Raw genomic sequence first — 18062 nt, 5'->3', positions numbered from 1 at the left:
TCAGTAGCTCTAACACTATGTGAGCCTGTCTTGGCTCAGATACCCCCCCTCTTAATGTGCACCGAGGTCAGGGGCAGCATCTGTGAACAGTTGGTTCCCATATTTAAAAATAGGGACAGAGGAGCGTGCTCCAATTATCAAGTGGCAGGGTTCACCCTTAGAGATCCAATTGAGGTAGTTTGGACGTCAGGGCTCCTCCTGGGTGTCTTCCTCTGGAGAGTCTCTGGGCATCATCAACTGGTAGGAGACCCTGAGGTAGACCCAGGCCATCCTGGAGAGATTATAGATCTCATTTGGGCAGTAAGTGCTCCTGGAGCAGCTGGAAAACGTTGCGGCCAGGGAGAAGGACGTGTAGGACTACCTCACTTAACCTGCTGCCATGGAGACCTGGCATAGCGACAGGATAGCAACAACACTAACCTATGGGGGCAATTCTTTCAACCACAACAAACAATCACATATCTATGGGACTGGAATCCTTAGAGACACCACTGAACTCATATAGTTACAGTATAAACAGTATAAACTTTGTGTTTTTGCATGTAGTCACTCACCTCAGATAGCCGAACTCTGAAACATCCTGGAAAGACATTACTATCCGATCGCAGAGCGCCTGCTCTCCCCGACACAGAAACAAACACTTTTTCCTTGTTGTGATGATTTCTTTACAAAAATAAATGGTGGAGCAGTGCAGTGGTAATGTTCAGAATATCTCCGACCGTTTATTTTTGTAAAGAAATCATCACAACAAGGAAAAAGTGTTAGTTTCTGTGGCGGGGAGAGCAGGTGCTCTGTGATCGGATAGTAATGTCTTTCCAGGATGTTTCAGAGTTCGGCTATCTGAGGTGAGTGACTACATGCAAAAACACAAAGTTTATACTGTTTATACTGTAACTATATGAGTTCAGTGGTGTCTCTAAGGATTCCAGTCCCATAGATATGTGATTGTTTGTTGAGTGTTTGTTGTGGTTGAAAGAATTGCCCCCATAGGTTAGCGTTGTCGCTATCCCTAGCTCCGGGTAGCCATGGTGTAACTCCGGTTTGCCTGCATCAATTTTAGTCGTGTTTTTTGCTCCAACCAACACTGGGTGACCATCAAGACAACGATTTAGGGGTCAAAAATGACCGGAATTCTCCTTTAACCTGACCAGGCAGGAAATGGATGGATGCTAAGCAAAGTGCCTGCTTGCTACAGCTTAACATTAAACAGTTTTTTCATGAAACACCTGAACTTGAACTAAAACTGTAAAGAGTTCCCGTCTTAGTGCTGATGTGAGCACAGGATTTATACCTAAATTACATAAGACTCTGTTTATGCAAACACGTTTGAACTTCTCAACCTTTTTTCCACTGATATGAAGCAGCGATTATGGTTTGCAGGAAGTAAAAAAAGTAAAAGCTGTCAGTTTGAAGCCCCGGCCTCTGCCGCTGCCTCTCCAGTTACCTTGAAGGACTCGAAGAAGCCCCCTCCTCCTCCGCCACCGTTCTCCAGTTTGTCGTCCTCTCCTCCGACCCCCATCATGGCCTGGCTGTTCACATGGAGCTCCTCATACAGCGTCTCTAACAAAGCCGACCGCGTCCGTTCCTTACACACACACACAAACACACCAAAAAACGGACATGAGACAAAGGGAGGTAAAAGATATTTGGCTCCAGCAGCTTTTTAAAAAATGCTTTTTGGACGACTCACCTCTAATTTGGCAAATTTCTCAGCTTTGTAGCAGGCATACTCTGCATTAATGAGCTTGGTAAAGAGGAAGTCGTGGAATTCAGGGCCCTGGGAAGAAACAGTGGAGAGAGACGCATGTTGGAAACTTGAAATATGACAGAAAAAAAGGGGAGAAAGTGCAGCAATTCAGGACCTTTCTCTTACTTTTTTAAAAATGGCAGGGTTTGGGAGGGCCGGGCCGAAGAAGGGCACGTCATCCCGCGCTGTCACCGACACCTGAGGGATAAAGAGACGAGACGGAGTATAATTAACATTTATCAATGGGAGTGGTAGCATAAAGGAGACAAGGAGGAGGAGGAGGAAAAGTAGGTCACCTTGTAGAGAACGCTGTCAGAGCACGGGTTGACTACTTGGACCACGACGTAGGCGTGGAGGAAATTAGAGGCGATCATGTCTGGTACAAAGGGAGTGTTTTCCTCTTGGAACACGATGGCCACGATGTCGTTCCCTATGTGCCTCTTTCTCTGCAACTGCAACACAACAACCACAGAGCAACTTTAAAAAAATTAATTTACAGATGAATGAATGTAGCCTAATAGAAAAAATGGGAAAATGTTCACGTTACATATTCGTTGAAGTGTTCAGATGGCTGTATTTAGGCTTTTTTAGAGAATACAGTATTTCATTCTGCTGGGGAACAGAGAGAATTAAAAGACAATAAGAGAAAACCCTCTATTGTGGTGCCAACTCATTCTTTCACAAGGCTGTCTAATTAAAAGAATACTTTACACTTCTTTAAAGGCACAGTGCTTCAAAACCATTCTTCCAGCCAATAAATCATATGAAAATAAAGGAACGATGGTGAGTGTATGTGTGTTTCAGATTAAATGAAAATTGCTTTCGCATTGTAGAGAGACAACAGAGATGATGAAACTGGATGAGTCATTGTATTATCATCTACTGTTGTTGTTATTTTAGTATATTTGATCATTATTATCCATTAGTATTGTACTATCACACTGATGTATTGTTATTTTTGGTGATATTAGTAATATACTGTTATAGTACTGTATATACGTATACTGATGTTGCATTGTTAATTTTGCTGTTATTTTGATTATAATGAAACAGAGAGTGCGGGTAGGTAGTTTTTTTATTTTTTTACTTCTTCCTACTCCTTTTCAAACATGTTGTCCTTTTGTTTGTTTGCATTTTGTTGTTGTAGATGTTAATATATAGCCTATATTTTATTTTATACTTTATAAAACTTTTTATTTATTTATTTCTCTCTGTTCATGGAGATTTTTTAAAGTTTTGTTTCATGCATGAAGATTTAAATTCAATTCAATTAAAAAAAAAAACTATAAATAAGTATAAAGAAGTGCTTTGTCCTCATTCATCTCTTTAAGCATGTGAGTCTTGTGAACTACCACCAGGGGGGGCTGTTTCCCCTGGCGACCACTTGAACGAGCGCTGAACACCCACCGCTGCTGCCGCTGGGAAACTGAACACACGGCTCATCATCACATTGTGCAAACCAGGAGAGCAAATGGTGTCGAGCTTGAGCTTATTAATCAGAGTTTACGTGAATATGTGAGACAGAGGAAGAGAGAGACGAGGAGGAGGAGGAGGAAAAGGAGGACTTGGCTGCCTCAGCGCTGCATCTCACCCTCCTGTTGTCCTTCTGGGTCCAATTGACCCAATCTGTTTCCTTCCTCCATCCTTCCTTCTTTCCTTCCTTTCTCCCTTCCTTCTTTCCACAATCCTTTTCCCCTCCCTTCCTTCCTTCCTTGAACAAATCTGTTCCCTCCCTCCATCTTTCTTTCCTTCCCTCTCCCCTTCATTCTTTCCACAATTTTTTTTCCCTCCCTTCCTTCCTTCCTTCTTTCCTCCTTCCTTCTTCTTCCTTCCTTGAACGAATCCGTTCCCTCCCTCCTCCATCTTTCTTTCCTTCCTTTTTCCCTTCCTTCTTTCCACAATCATTTTCCCCTCCCTCCCTCCCTCCTTCCTTCCGTCCTTCCTTCCTTCCGTCCTTCCTTCCTTACTTCCTTCCCTTCATCCTTACTTCTTCCTTCCTTTTTGACCCGATTGACCCAATCTGTTCCCTCTCTCCTTCTACCTTTCCTTCCTTTTCTCCTCCCTTCCTCCCTTCCTTCCTTTTTCCTTCCTTCCTTCCTTCCTTCCTTCCTTCCTTCCTTCCTTCCTTCCTTCCTTTTCCCCTTCCTTCTTTACTCCCATCTTTCCCTTTGTCCTTCCTTCCTACCTTCCTTCCTTCCTTCCTTCCTTCCTTCCTTCCTTCCTTGACCCAGGAGAACTGCTGTTCACATATGGCATAAATTTAATGTGATTAATGTTTACTACCGGTGTTGTGCTGCATTCGGATCCAAATGTCTGAACCACTTTCCCATATTGCTTTAATGGCAAAGTGGCCTCAGACTGTTGGACCTCGGTGTATGTGCTGCAGCTGGGAGCTAAATGTAAAACTATGGCACTATGACGGCCAGAGGGAACCAGTCCGACGGCCGGCTGTGAATCATAAAAGGTGTGTTAGTCTGGTATTGTGCTGCCGTACCTGCTGGGTGTCCCCCTCTGTGTAGGGAAGCTTTGTGGACACATGGAACATGACCTCTTTGTTGCGGTAGTTGCAGTAGACCGATTCTGTGCCAGTCTGCCCATGAGTCACGTCTAACCCTCCACGGAAACTGCAACACACACACACACACAAACACACACACAAACACAGACCCATGTCTAATAGGATGTTCTCCACCATGAGTGCAGTGGCATGCATGACTGGCATTCCTGTCGCTAACCCTTACAGTATATCATGTAAACTGTAACTTGGCATCATGTTATAAAAAATTAAAAAATACAGTATACCAGTATATTTATCGCCTTCTTACCCTTTAAAGTTGTGCAGCTCGATTTTCTCTCCTAAAAACTCCAGGAACTCAACAAAAGCCGGACTCTCTGCACTGTTGCCAAACAGTTCTTCCTCTGAAGTCTGCAACCAGTCAAAAAAAACAAAACAATCCATGAACATCAAGACTTAAAGGACCAAATGATGTCAGAAGCTCCAAGCTAAAAATACTCAGGATGGTTTGTACATTAGAGGCCACTAATAATAATGCTAATAATAATAATTCCACTCATGCTTCTTCATTACAAATGAAGACGGATCAAGGACAGTAGCTGAGAAGCGGAAAGGAAGGAGGTACACTGCAAAAACTCAAATTCTTTCCAAGAATAATTGTCCTTTTTCTTGTTAAAATGTCAGTTTTGACTAGAAATAAGACTCATCGCCCAAAAATGTACTTGTTTTTAGAGAATTTTCACTTGTTTCAAACAAATATTCACTTGAAATAAGTTGAATAATCTGCCAGTGAAAGCACGTTTTTTTTTTATTGTAATAAGGAAGAAAAACTTGCTCCACTATCAGATTTTTAACCCTGAAAATATGCTTGAAAGAAGTAAAACGTGTCTAAAAACAAGCTACTTTTTAATGTGATGTTTCTTGTAAGTATAATGAGATTTGTTTTGACTAGAAATAAGACAAATATTCTTGGTAAGATATTTGAGTTTATGCAGTGTAAGACATTTAGACATATTAGTCTGCAAGCAATGGTGCAATGAGTATTTCGTGTAAGGTGTTTGTTCGACATGAGGTCATTAGCTGCAATAACTGGAAGCCATTAAATAAAGTGTAAGTGATGTGTGTTTGACACTCCTGTCCAAACACTGCACTTGTATGCGACGTGAGATAACAAAGGTGGTGACGATCAAATACAACAGTGAGTTTTAGAGACAGGATATAAAGGATAAAGGAAGGCTTGTGCAATAATGATCATCTGAGACAGGGAGTTGATTATCTATTGTCTGTCTGTGGAGAAGTGAATGAACAATAACGCTGAGAAGAGGCGTATTGAGTATTTCTGTTTTATTATATCTGCCTACTTAACCATCACGTCTCTCTCTGCTCAGCAACACCTCCTGAATAGAGAACGACGTCCTGAAGGGTGAGCAGAGGGTCCTCACTGCTTTTCCTGCCACGGCCCCCTCGGCTCATTAACAATGTATTTAACTGTGTTTTTAACCTTCTGCAGGGCTTCGGGGGCTGGATTGACGGCACGGATCTCTACACGCCCTGAGGTCTCCGTTCGAAAAGGTACAAGTGTCCTCAGCTCAGCATTCAATAGGTTATTCTGACAGCCACATAGTAAACAAGAGGGTTGTGATTGCCTCGGAAAATGAGGGAGTGCTGGAGACAAGCGAAGCGCGCACGCACAGTGGCTGGGCCAGACCGAGGGCCATAATTAAGACTGTGGATGACTGAGCGTAATCAGTTTCCTTGAGAATATTAGAAATTACAGCCTGTGGTGCATTGCTAATTGTCACTGGACTGCACACAGTTCTGCAAAACTAACATCTAAAAAGGCAAAATTAACCTTTTCTGTTCGTTCAAATCCAGGATTTAAAAAAAAAAGGAGAAAAAAAAGCTTACCTGTCCAAACTTTTGATAGACGATCCCAAACTTGAAATTGTTGTTTATCACATGTTCATCGAACGTGACGATAAGTCTTGAAGCCTGTAAAAAGATATAAATCTTACAGTGTATGCAGTTTTTCTACATTGAAACTGATTTGGCTTTGAATGAATGAATGAATAAATAAAAGTTTATTTGAACACAGAAAAAAAGGAGTGGGAAGAAGCCAAATCTTATTAAATCCCACCACTTCTCCCTATGTTAATTCAATATTAATACGTTATAAAATATCAAGATATATATATACAGTATAACATATAATAATGTATAATATATGCACATACACATAAATACACAAACACACATAAAATCTCCTGTCCATACTGATGGGAGACCAAATCTATCATCCATTCTTTTTGCATCTCATTTGTGCAAAAATGCATCCAGTGGTTCATCTGTAGCTATGTGAGGATGCATCTGTCAGATTTAGACAATTTAGGAGGGTGTGTTAAAAATATGTAATGTTTTTAGTTTAATTTCCCCTGTTTGATTCCCTGAACACTGTTTCCTATGTGCATGTAGGACAGGAGAGCTCATATCCGGCCAGTGACAATGCAAACCAAAACCAGATCTTACTCTAGGATAAAGGACGGGGAAAAATCGGTCCACGTTGACCTCTTCACAGACGAGCTGGAATTAAAAAAAAAAAAAAAAAAAGAGAAAGGAAAAAAATGTCAGAAACTGCTCAGACATGGTCACAACAGGGACAAATGTAGTGAAAACAACAACACCGCTGTGTCACCTTGGCCATCTGGACCACGTTGGGGAACTCTGTCAGACAGGAAATGGGGATCACATCGTGGTAGGTTTTCAGCTTCGTCCTGGAGAAAAGTCATAAAACAAACTATCGTCAGCGTGGTCTGAAAAGACATTTATAATGTGGCGCAACGCAACATTTCTCAGAACCAATCAGACGGGGGGAAAGAGATGATCCGGTATGGGCCATCATTATTATCATTATCATCATCATCATCATCATCATCAAACTTCCCCGCCCACTCGCTGGCCTAAATAGTCCATCTGTTACTCTATTGACACTCGGTCGAGCTTTACGACTCTTGTGATAACGCCCCAGCAGGGTGGACGCATTTACACAGTCAATACCGGGCATTTAAGGAACAAACACACAAAATAAAAAGAAGATTATTCCGGTTCTGTTTCCTTTTGATCATTAAAGGGGGAGTGACATTTCTTCTCAGCCATGCACTTTCATTACTGCAGCTGATGTAAGTGCACTATTCAGAGACACTACAGGCAAAATCACTGTTTTTTCATGCACTGATCAATTTTGAGATTTTGGGCTATTTTTCTTCCTTGGCATGTATTATCTCAGAAAGGTCAAAAGAAATGGTAGAAAATCCACATTAAAGTGGTTATTTTACTTCATTTTGTCTCTATCGTCAGTAGATTTCTCCTAAATTTACCAAAAGTTAGCAGCTACTGTGACATACTGTGCTGTGCCTGTTGTCTGACCCATGTCAGGTATCATTGTAAAGCTCTCTCTCCTGAACAATGATGTAGGCTCAAAAAATTGTCATCTCATCCGTATCCGCAACCAATCGTAAAAGTACGATTTACATTAACAATCTATGGAATTTTACAGTACAAGTCTTTAAAGGCCGTTTTCTCAAAATGAGTTTTCCTCAGACTCTGAGCTAGAAATCTCCACTTCAGCAGCACTTACAGACACCAAACAGTTTTATTCCTGTCTATATTCTGAAGGTTTTTACAGAGGGGATTGTTGATATATCATTCACAGCCTGATTTATACAACATTTTATTCATAAAAACATGGTGAAATTAGATTTTTTTGGGGGGCTGGTGACAGTATTTTCTATTATTTTGACAGTGTGATAAAAAGAAATATCCAAAATCCCCTCTGTGAAAACTTCTGACTCTAATATGTCAACAAAATAAAACAAGAATTTTGAAAGGGGCTTTATTACATTTTTCAGATTTCGGTTCTGGAAATGTATGCAAAATAGCGCATATTTCATTACATATTGCCTAATTTACACATTTAAACATAAAATTTGACAAAACTTGTAATACAAAAAAATATTTGTCTTAATGTGAGTGATGAACTTGGGAAGTTTCATGGTGATATCTGTTATTTAAATTTTTTTACCCTATTCACCCGTAGTGTCTCCCCTTACTGTAAAGATTCGATTTTCTCTGTAAATTAAAGCAGCATCGTCCGACACCCATGTGAGCATAATGAGCGTTACCTGAGCATTAGCCGGAGATGTTCCTGGTCACCAATCACGTCGTACTTGAGGGAGAACACCAGATGTCCAAGGGCGCTGTCCACTGAATAGTAATTAAAATGTTCCTGAGGGCACAGTGCACGGACAGGGCTATTAGTATCTGCCCTTAACAGACAGACAGACAGACAGACACACACACAGCAGGGAATGTGTGTGTGTGTGTGTGTGCGTGTGTGTGTGTGTGTGTGTGTGTGTGTGTGTGTGTGTGTGTGTCGCCAGTTGTTTCCCATGTCTTTCCAATCTGGACAGCTTTTCCCTCTGCTGCAGGCAGATCAAATTTGTTCATGTTATGCGTGTGTAGGAACAGGTGGCAAAGCCTAATGTATCTTCATTAGCAGCAGAGTACGAGGTGCCAAACAGGGGAGGCTGGGTTGGTGTTTCTCCACTGGGATTTTTTTTTTTTTATTACTGCAGATTCATTTCATTATTTTAATGAGCAAGAAGTGAAATTGATTGTGAAATTTTCTATGAGAGTAATGAGGTTCATTGGAGGAGGAAAGAAGCTGCCGTAATGAGAATATTCATGAGTGGTACGACTCTGAAAACACACCTTCTCTGTGAGTAGATCTGACTTCACTGCTAAATAATCGTGTTTATTTGATCTTCCTATCACTGTATCGTCTAATTGCGTGATTGCAGTGATTAAGAAAACTGTATGAAATGATGTTAAATATGTAGAATTAAAAGGAGGAGGTGAAAGTGAATGTAATTTAGCAGAAACATACAAATGTTTCACCAGGCTTCATTAAGTCATATGTATTGATTTTGCCCATTTTTAAAGTGTTAAAGTGTTAACAATCACATATTTAATCAAATCAATCAATGAAGCATCTTAAAGGGATAGTTCAACATTTTGGCAAACTGGCCCATTGCCATAATCCCTATAGTCTTAGCAGTAGGTTCGTTACCTTACTTTGTCGTTGCAAGCTATTTTTAGAACGGCGGAGCAGAGCCGTGAGCTGCTCAGAGCTACGCTACGGAGGCTAATGGGATTTCTTGGTTTCCCTCATCAAACTCATCAAATACACAATCCAACAACTCCAAAACGCTCTGGTGGACAAGTTGTGAGCTGCACATTCACCACGCTATGAGATAATAACACAACGTTACCACACAACGTTGTTTTAGAGGGACATTCATGCAAAACCGCTCATGCGCGTTGCCCTCAGGGGCAGTTTTTCAGCAAGCAGTCTCTGTATTTCCCTCTAAAACAACTCTGTGTGGTAACGTTGTGTTATTATCTCATAGCGTGGTGAATGTGCAGGTCACAACTTGTCCACCAGAGCGTTTTGGAGTTGTTGGATTGTGTATTTGATGAGTTTAATGAGGGAAACCAAGAAATCCCATGAGCCTCCATAGCGTAGCTCTGAGCAGCTCACGGCTCTGCTCCGCCGTTCTAAAACTAGCTTGCACTGACAATTAAAGGCAACGAACCTACTGCTATGACTATAGGGATTATGGCAATGGGCCAATTTGCCAAAATGTTGAACTATCCCTTTAAGAAGTGATTTTGGCATCACTCACACAGTCCTCTCGTGTTTTTCTCCTGTTTCAGTTGTGTTATAATCTTGATATTTGTGTTATTACTTCTTTTGCACGCTTATAGTGTCACAAATATAATTTTTCTTCAGTTTACTGAATGAATGGATCAAGTTTTGTTTTAATCTAGTGATGTCGTGCAGTCTTTCTGTGACTAACCTTGCTCAGGAAGTGTTTCCTGAAGATCATGGCTGTCGTGTTACATTCCAGCTTGGTGCGCGTGGTCGGGGACAGAGGCACCAGCTGCTCCGGGTCCACGGTGTCGATCTGCTCATGGTTGGTCCCCTCGATCCAGTACCCGCCGAACTGAGGCAGCAGGATGAGAGGGAAGGGGCTTCTTCTGCCCAACACCTGTAACAATATCCAAAAAAAACAAACAAATGGCAACGGGTTCATGCACAGAACAGATTTTAATGTGAAAGTCATATCAGGACATGAATACATCATCATAATACCTCATGGACACTCGGGTAGGGAATATAGTCCTCCTCAGTCTGCAAAAATATAGATGAAAAAAAGAAGAGCTTTATCTGTTTGTTCATCATCAAAGAAGAAAATAGCCACAGAGTCCAACTCCATAATCCCACAGGACGCTGTTTCAGAGTAGTTGCGTAACGCTTATGCAATGGAAATCAGTTTAGAAACTATATAGGAATTAATTATCAGTGCATGATTGATCAAAGCAGTTACTACTCATTTATGACCACGCTGGGCACACATTGATCGTTTTTTAGATCATGCATCATCACCCACCACCACCATCATCCTATCCTGTTAGGTTCTTTGTGTTTGTGTCCTGTATAACTGTGTGTGGGGAGACGTGAGAGCATTTCACTGCATTATGAATATAACACTGTGCTATGGAGTAATCAGTCAGTCTGGCTGAGCGAGATACGGCGCAGCAGTCGTGACACAATGACCGCATAATTGTGAATAATGCTCATACGTGAAGACTCGCACCTTGAGTGGAGGAGGAAAGGTGCATCGCTGCTCATCCATCCTGTTGCCCTGGGAGAGGAGGACGAGATAAGGAAAACAGACAGAGAGAGAGAGAAGGGTCAAACTGAGCAGCTGCTTTTGCATTCATAAAATCTCAACACACATTGAACTCACACACTTGTTATTAGATTAGAAATACAAAACAATATCAATATCGCAAAGTGTAACTAGAAAAAAAAGCATTTCTTGCAGAAAACGCATGTGAATGCTGAAAGCAGCTGAACGCTATTGCTGAAGCAATGCTGAATGAGCTGAAGAAATTGCTGAATCAATGCTAAATTAGTTGAAGAAACTGCTAAAGCAATATTGAAAAAGGCTAATGCTAAAGCTGAAACATATAACTTATTAGATGAATGCCATTTAAAGGTAAAAAGCAGTAGAAATGTTAAAGAGAAAAGAAAACATTGAAATCCTGCATGTTTAACCTGACAGGAAGGAAAACTGATGAACCAGCGCTAACATACTGTAGCTGAAGCAAAGGCTGAGAATAGATTAAAAAGTAGAAGATCACGTCCTAAACTGGGATAAAATGATCAAAACTCATTATATAACCACACTGTTTTCCCAGGAGATGTGCAGCAGGCGACAAAGCAAAGTGAGACAAGGACAGATGGAAAGGTAGAAAGAGAGAGAGTGAGAGAGATACATTACATATAAACACATACAGGGAGCGAGGATACTGAAAGACAATTAGGAGCAGGCGTTTGGGAGTGACTGAAAAGTCTGTTAGCTCACAGAAGACGTGCGTTAATCAGCACTAATAATAATAATAAGACCCTGGGGATTAAAAAATGCACCCATACTATGATGACCCTTCAATTTTTTCTTGATATATCATTCATACAACGTTTTATTCCAAAAAACAAAAACAAAAAAAGCGAAATTTAATTTTTTTATTTTTAGGGCTGGTGGTGACAGTATTTTCTCATTTACAGAGTGATAAAAAGAGATATCCAAAATCCCCTCTGTGAAAGATTCTGACTCTAATATGTCAACAAAATAAAACAAGAATTTTGAAAGGGGCTTTATACATTGCTCAGATTTCGGTTCTGGAAATTTAAGCAAATTAGCGCATATTTCATAGATGTTGCCTCATTTACATATTTAAACATAAAATTTGACAAAACTTGTAATACAAAAAATATTTGTCTTAATGTGAGTAATAAACTTGGGAAGTTTCATGGTGATATCTGTTGGTACTTTTTTTTTTTTTTTTTACCATAAAATACATTAAAAAACCCATAGGCGGAGGTCGATATTTTTGGGTGTTGTAAAAATGCATTATGGGCCCAAAAAATTGACTTTAATTCTGAAATTCGGGACATCCAAAGTTTACCCAAAGATACACCTCCTTGCCAAAAATTAGGCCCCTGTGACCTTTCATTTGACCGTGGGGAGTTGGGAAAGTGTGAGAGGTGGACAAAAATGTCCAGGGGTCATCTGAGGGACCTGGAGGTGTGTGTGCATGTATTGTGTATTGTGTGTGTATTGTGTGTAAAGTGCAGAGGCAGATGCAGTGATACTAAATAAGGGATAGGTGATGGCGCCTGGAGGACGTCGAGGAGGAGGACGATCCATCACACCGAGCTCAGTCCTGCATCACATCCCATACTGTTTTTTTGTTTCCAATTGTTCACTTATGAGACAGAAGACAGACACCGACTGGAAGATCTAGTTTTGATGAGACCACATGGTTCGAACAAAAAAAAAAAGTCCCTCTAAAGCCTTCAGGAGCCGTGAGATCGAGCCATTTTTTTTTAAATATATTTATGAGCTGATATAATAAGCTTATAGTGCTGTCAGGCGGTGTTACAACCAGAGTGTTAACAGAGACAGAGACACACACACATATGTGAATATAACAGCGTATGACAGCTCTCCTCTGAAAAACACCAGACTCAATATTCATCTCATCTCAGGAAGATAAGTATTGTAGCTGTCGAGGAGGAGAGAGGGTCAGTCACAGTGCTGCAGCAGCAGGAGACAACACACACCGACGACGGGTTAGTTTCAGCTTTGTGAGTATATGCGGCTTAGACGCCGGAGATAAAATACAAAAAGATCAATGCATCGTCTTACCTGCATCCTTTCAATCATTTCAAATAAATCTGTGGTCTGGGGAGAGGAGAGTGACATGAGATGTTTTGAGTTTATTGTTTCTTTTGGAGTTTATAATGTATTTCTCCAGATGACTAAGTGCAGCACTTGTTGTTTGGAGCCCATTACACTCCAAATATTACCAAGAAAACATATTTAATCCATGTATTTTCTTGTTTTTTGTGTCTAACACATAAGAACAATAATGATTATAATGAAAAAAACACACAATATTGTTTCCTTTGTGCATGAAATCTCTTTTCCTCTGAGCTTAATACGTCCAATAAGTAGAAAAGTGTTAATTAACTGGGCTTGCACATGAAGCATTGTAATTAACCAAACAGAGACATGTTACATGAGCTCTGCATGGACATGTACTCTTTTATATTCCTTTTGTTTGCAAAGAAAACTAATTCCTATGCAAAGACATAGAAACAATATGTTTCATGACACCACTTTCTGTACTTTCTATGAACAAACTGATCAAACTCTAGAAACAGGAACACAAATAGACTTAAATAGAGATTTCTAGTCAAAACTAATCTCTTTCCACTTAAAATAAGACTCATCACCTAAAAATGTACTTTTTTTTAAAGATAATTTTCACTTGTTTCAAACAAATTTTCACTTGAAATAGATAGTAGAATAATCTGCCAGTGAAAGCAAGTTTTTTGTGCTTGTAATAAGGAAGAAAAACTTGCTCCAGTATCAGATTTTTCTACTTATTTCAAGTGAAAATAGGCTTGAAAGAAGTAAAAAGTGTCTAGAAACAAGCTACTTTTATGTGATGTTTCTAATTTTAAGTATAATGAGATTTGTTTTGACTAGAAATAAGACAAATATTCTTGATATTTGAGTTTTTGCAGTGTGTGTGAATCAAGTGTGTTTCACAAACAGCTGGTAACTCCCAGATCATTTACAGAGAAAGGGAAAGTTAATTATTGAATTTAAGCTATAATCAATTTTCTAATTTCTAACAAGTTGGTTAAACGCGGTCATTCAGGACCAGTGTTGTCCCGTTATTCAGCAGGAAGCTCACATCTTGCCAAAGTTCAGACTTTCTCTTTTTTTTTTAATCTCAATAAATAAACATTTGACTGGACTGCTGTGTGTCGCCTCCTGCCTCGCCCTTCTACTGCGTCTCCATGTCAAAACACCTACCTATTCAACAGATCCCCACCACCACAGCTGCTGGGGTAGTGTCCTTTATGTTTTTCATATGCAAAACCTGTATGCATCCATTAACCATGGCGACGACGATCAATCATGAAACACAAACTGTCCATGTGCTGGTCGGTCGACAGCGGCGGCGGCGGCCTGGAGTGATCGAGTCAACGAGGGAGGGCTACAAAGGTTCAGCCCGGTCGAGCCTGACGTAGTATAACAGTCAAACAGTTTGTGTACAGAGCAATCGTGTCTTAGCTCTCAGTGTGAGTATGAGTAAAGTCCTCCACCATGTGCAAACAATGGTCCGCCACAAACCCTGAAAGTAAACAAACCCAGCTCCGACAACATTAACTGGGAGATTAGAAAAGCAGCAGCTTCAGAGTTGAGCCTCGTGTTATCTCTGGGCTTAAACAACAACTACATTAGCCATTAAACTCTATATCCATGGGTATGAACGGGACAAAAGGCCAGATCGGACGCTGTCGCCAAGTGTAACACCTGATAGATATCTCTCCCACCACACACACACACAAACACAGAGACGTAACCGACACACACACAGTCGGGTCAGGCTTTGCAGAACAGAACTGGACTCTTTGGACTTTGGAGAGAGACACCTCTGCTCCGAACGCTGCCAAGCCTCTTTAGTTTCCCACCTTAATGATGTTTCCAAACAGCGTTACTGTCTATAGAGTAAAGCTACTTACATGGTTGGGTTTCTTCCAGTGCGCCTTTGTCACAACCGGAGCGTAGAAGTGGTGGTTGTCATAAATTCTAGACATTTTTTTTATAATTTGCCAATAAAAAAAAGCATCAAACGATGAGTCCAGCAGCAGCACTAGGGGTTAAACTCTCTCTCTCTGACAGTCGACCGTGTCCTGCAGAGACACCTGAGGTAAAGCTGCATCCCTGCTGCTCACTGCAACCATGACTGAAGCGCTGGATCAGACAAGGTGCTGTATGTCTCAGGTTGCATGTAAGAGCAGCAGCAGCAGAGGTTGCCTTAAGTTTGTAGCAGTAATCCTCTGTCCTCTGCTGATCCTTCTCTGTTACTCTCTCACTCTCTCTGTCTCTGTCTGTCTGTCTGTATCTTCAACATCTTGTGGGAGGAAATACAAACCACATACTGTATGCACACATCTTTCCTTATCACTAATCTTGTCTTGACTTCAGGCCAATAGCCAGAGGTGGAGTCCAGCTATACGGGTAACAACAACAGTCAAGTCTTTCAACACTTTCCTGTGCCAAAAATAGAGAAACCGCAACCGCAAATGACATTCACAAACAAAGCGATGACCAGCTGTTGATAAAAGAAACAAACTATGTGCACAAAAAAAAAAAAAAAAAACACAAATGTCTTTAAAAGCATGCAAACTGCAAGGGACCTTGGAAAGAAAGAGAAATAAGATAAGTCTCAGTTCTGCAGAAAGCAACATTTTTCACAAATGACCAGAGTGGAGGAGGTGTGGGAATCCACAGGGGAGCGAGGCCGACTCGCCGGCTCGCTGGCACACGGTGCAGGTGTTAGAGCTGAGACTTTTCATTACCAGAGCTAATAGGATCGTCGTTATGACAAGAAGCAAATTAAACATACGCAGAGTAGTAGACCTGTCAGCTGTAACTCCTCCTGTGTGCACCCTCACTGAGCTCATTTAAACTTTGACCAGCTTGGACGGATCCAGGGGCTTTTATTTTGTTATATTTTTCTTTCATGCACCACCGCAGGTTGCAGCCATGGAAGTCTTAGTTCTGCATTTTGGCTGCAGCTAATTTGTTTAGGGATTTTCGCTGGCATCCCAAATTTATAGACGGGCTGTAAGACTTTCCCTCTCTGCCTGACTGACTGGTGCAACTTCTGGGTTGTAATTCATCATCAGTGAGCCGAGCGTTTATGGTTTACATGTTTGCATCACCATACTGCAAAAAACTGTGACTGTTGAGTGAGACATGGTGCTATCACTATCATCCCAGAATTGCCCTGTCTTGTAATGTTGTTCTTTTTTTAATGAGCTTGTAATAAGAGAGTATGTGCGGGAAACCTCTGAAAATGATGTGTTTCTTGTTATTTTCCCCTCAGAAATATGCATGGTTGGTTATTATTAATATGACAGTGTTGCAGTGCTGTTTGAATTAGGCAGTGACCATAAGACCTGGTGGGGTTAATTGCAGATTGACCTGGTTTTCACAGGGCTCTGATTAAAGTGATACGTTCCTCTGAGTCTTGCCCCACTAAGCCCTTATTATACGACAGCAGCGCATCACATTATCATGATGTCCCTCACTCATCGTCACATGTGTTCAGAGTCGAAGGGGGTTGAATATAAAACGGGGTTACACTGTTAGGGTTTTAATATTAGATGATGCTGTATTTAAAACCCTCCTGTTGTCCTTCTGGGTCCAATTCACCCAATCTGTTCACTTCCTCCATCCTTCCTTTCTCCCTTCCTTCTTCCACAATCCTTTTTCCCTTGCTTCTTTCCTTCCTTACTTCCTTCCCTTCGTCCTTACTTCTTCTTCCTTCCTATTTTGATCCAGTTGACCTGGGCTGTTCCCTCCCTCCATCTATCTTTCCTTCCTTTTTCCCTTCCTTCTTTCCTCCCATCGTTCCCTTTGTCCTTCCTTCCTTCCTTCTTTCCCTTCGTCCTTCCTTCTTTCTTTCTTTCCCTTTGTCCTTCCTTCCTTCTATCCCTTTATTCTTCCTTCCTTCCTTCTTTCCCTTCATCCTTCCTTCTTTCTTTCCCTTCGTTCGTCCTTCCTTCCTTCCTTCCTTCCTTCTTTCCCTTTATCCTTCCTTCCTTCCTTCCTTGCCCTAGGAGGACAGCAGGAGGGTTAAACAGCTGCTGACATGGGAGAGTAAAGTGTTAGTTTGTCGTTTGTCGTACTAGAAATTAATACCTATTATAAACGTCTCTGCTGCTGATGCGTAGAGAATTCGGGAGGGAAACTAATATATACAGCAGGAACTAAGTGGTGCCGTTAGCAGCTATATTTGGCTTCCAAATCTGTAGGCGCAACAGCAAGTGTCACAAATCCTCTCCTCATGTCTGACTAGCTGCAACTAGTAAGTCTGAGGCACCTACAGATGGTGTGTGTGTGTGTGTGTGTGTGTGTGTGTGTGTGTGTGTGTGTGTGTGTGTGTGTGTGTGTGTGTGTGTGTGTGTGTGTGTGTGTGTGTGTGTGTGTGTGTGTGTGTGTGTGTGTGTGTGTGTGTGTGCGCGCTGCAGGGATCAGGAGTGACAGTTAAAACAACCCATTCTCCAAATTCTCCTTTAATCCCTTTTCTCTCCCCGCTCCCTCTCTGCTCTACCCAGATCAAGTCAGATTGCGGGTAAGTTTAAGCCCCGCTTCCTCCTCCTCCTCCTCCTCCTCCTCCTCCTCCTCCTCCTCCCGTCCAAAGTGTGAGAGGCCTTATGAAACCAATCTGCCATGAGTGAGATTGTATCCACTTTTAATCACCACAGAGCTCAGCCTTGTTCGGTCTCAAGGTTCTCAAAAGAAATATATATACTATATATCCGTCCGCAGTCGTTCATTTTACAACGTGACAAGACGTGCCAAAGGTGCACGGGCATGACAGCGAAGATGATGGGTCCGATAGGAGCCGTGACAGCCTAAATGGAGTCATCGAACTGATTTCCTCCCTAATCAAATTCATTTTCCAGCCTTTATATTCCGTAATCTTATAATCAAAAGCACTTTCTTTCCCCTCTTCGATTTCCACCGAAGAGAATAATGACAGAGATGATTCATAAATACTGAAACTCTCTGAATCATTAAAACG

General features: G+C 41.2%; 1 protein-coding gene across 6 annotated transcripts in view; it reads right to left on the bottom strand.

Moving 5' to 3' along the window:
• LOC310988629 (rap1 GTPase-activating protein 1-like) overlaps positions 1 to 18062 on the bottom strand; it is a 60624-nt gene that overhangs the window by 11913 nt on the left and 30649 nt on the right. For 4 of the 6 annotated variants that reach the window (XM_083975300.1, XM_083975303.1, XM_083975298.1 and 1 more), the window contains exons 4-17: positions 13097 to 13132; positions 10979 to 11026; positions 10474 to 10512; positions 10178 to 10369; positions 8441 to 8544; positions 6955 to 7033; positions 6789 to 6842; positions 6171 to 6254; positions 4573 to 4673; positions 4242 to 4371; positions 2044 to 2199; positions 1874 to 1945; positions 1691 to 1777; positions 1445 to 1585 (exon numbers count right to left, since the gene is read on the bottom strand). In XM_083975300.1, coding sequence (XP_083831426.1) covers positions 1445 to 1585; positions 1691 to 1777; positions 1874 to 1945; positions 2044 to 2199; positions 4242 to 4371; positions 4573 to 4673; positions 6171 to 6254; positions 6789 to 6842; positions 6955 to 7033; positions 8441 to 8544; positions 10178 to 10369; positions 10474 to 10512; positions 10979 to 11026; positions 13097 to 13132 — 1323 coding nt within the window. Of the gene's footprint in view, positions 1 to 1444; positions 1586 to 1690; positions 1778 to 1873; positions 1946 to 2043; positions 2200 to 4241; positions 4372 to 4572; positions 4674 to 6170; positions 6255 to 6788; positions 6843 to 6954; positions 7034 to 8440; positions 8545 to 10177; positions 10370 to 10473; positions 10513 to 10978; positions 11027 to 13096; positions 13133 to 14275; positions 15734 to 18062 lie in introns of those variants that run through there. The other 2 variants (XM_083975302.1, XM_083975299.1) reach the window with 2 other exon arrangements.

Source organism: Trachurus trachurus, assembly GCF_905171665.1.
Source record: "Trachurus trachurus genome assembly, chromosome: 7".
Lineage (NCBI taxonomy): Eukaryota > Metazoa > Chordata > Actinopteri > Carangiformes > Carangidae > Trachurus > Trachurus trachurus.
Note: the sequence above shows the minus strand (reverse complement) of the source record. Positions and strands in the feature narration are given on the sequence as shown.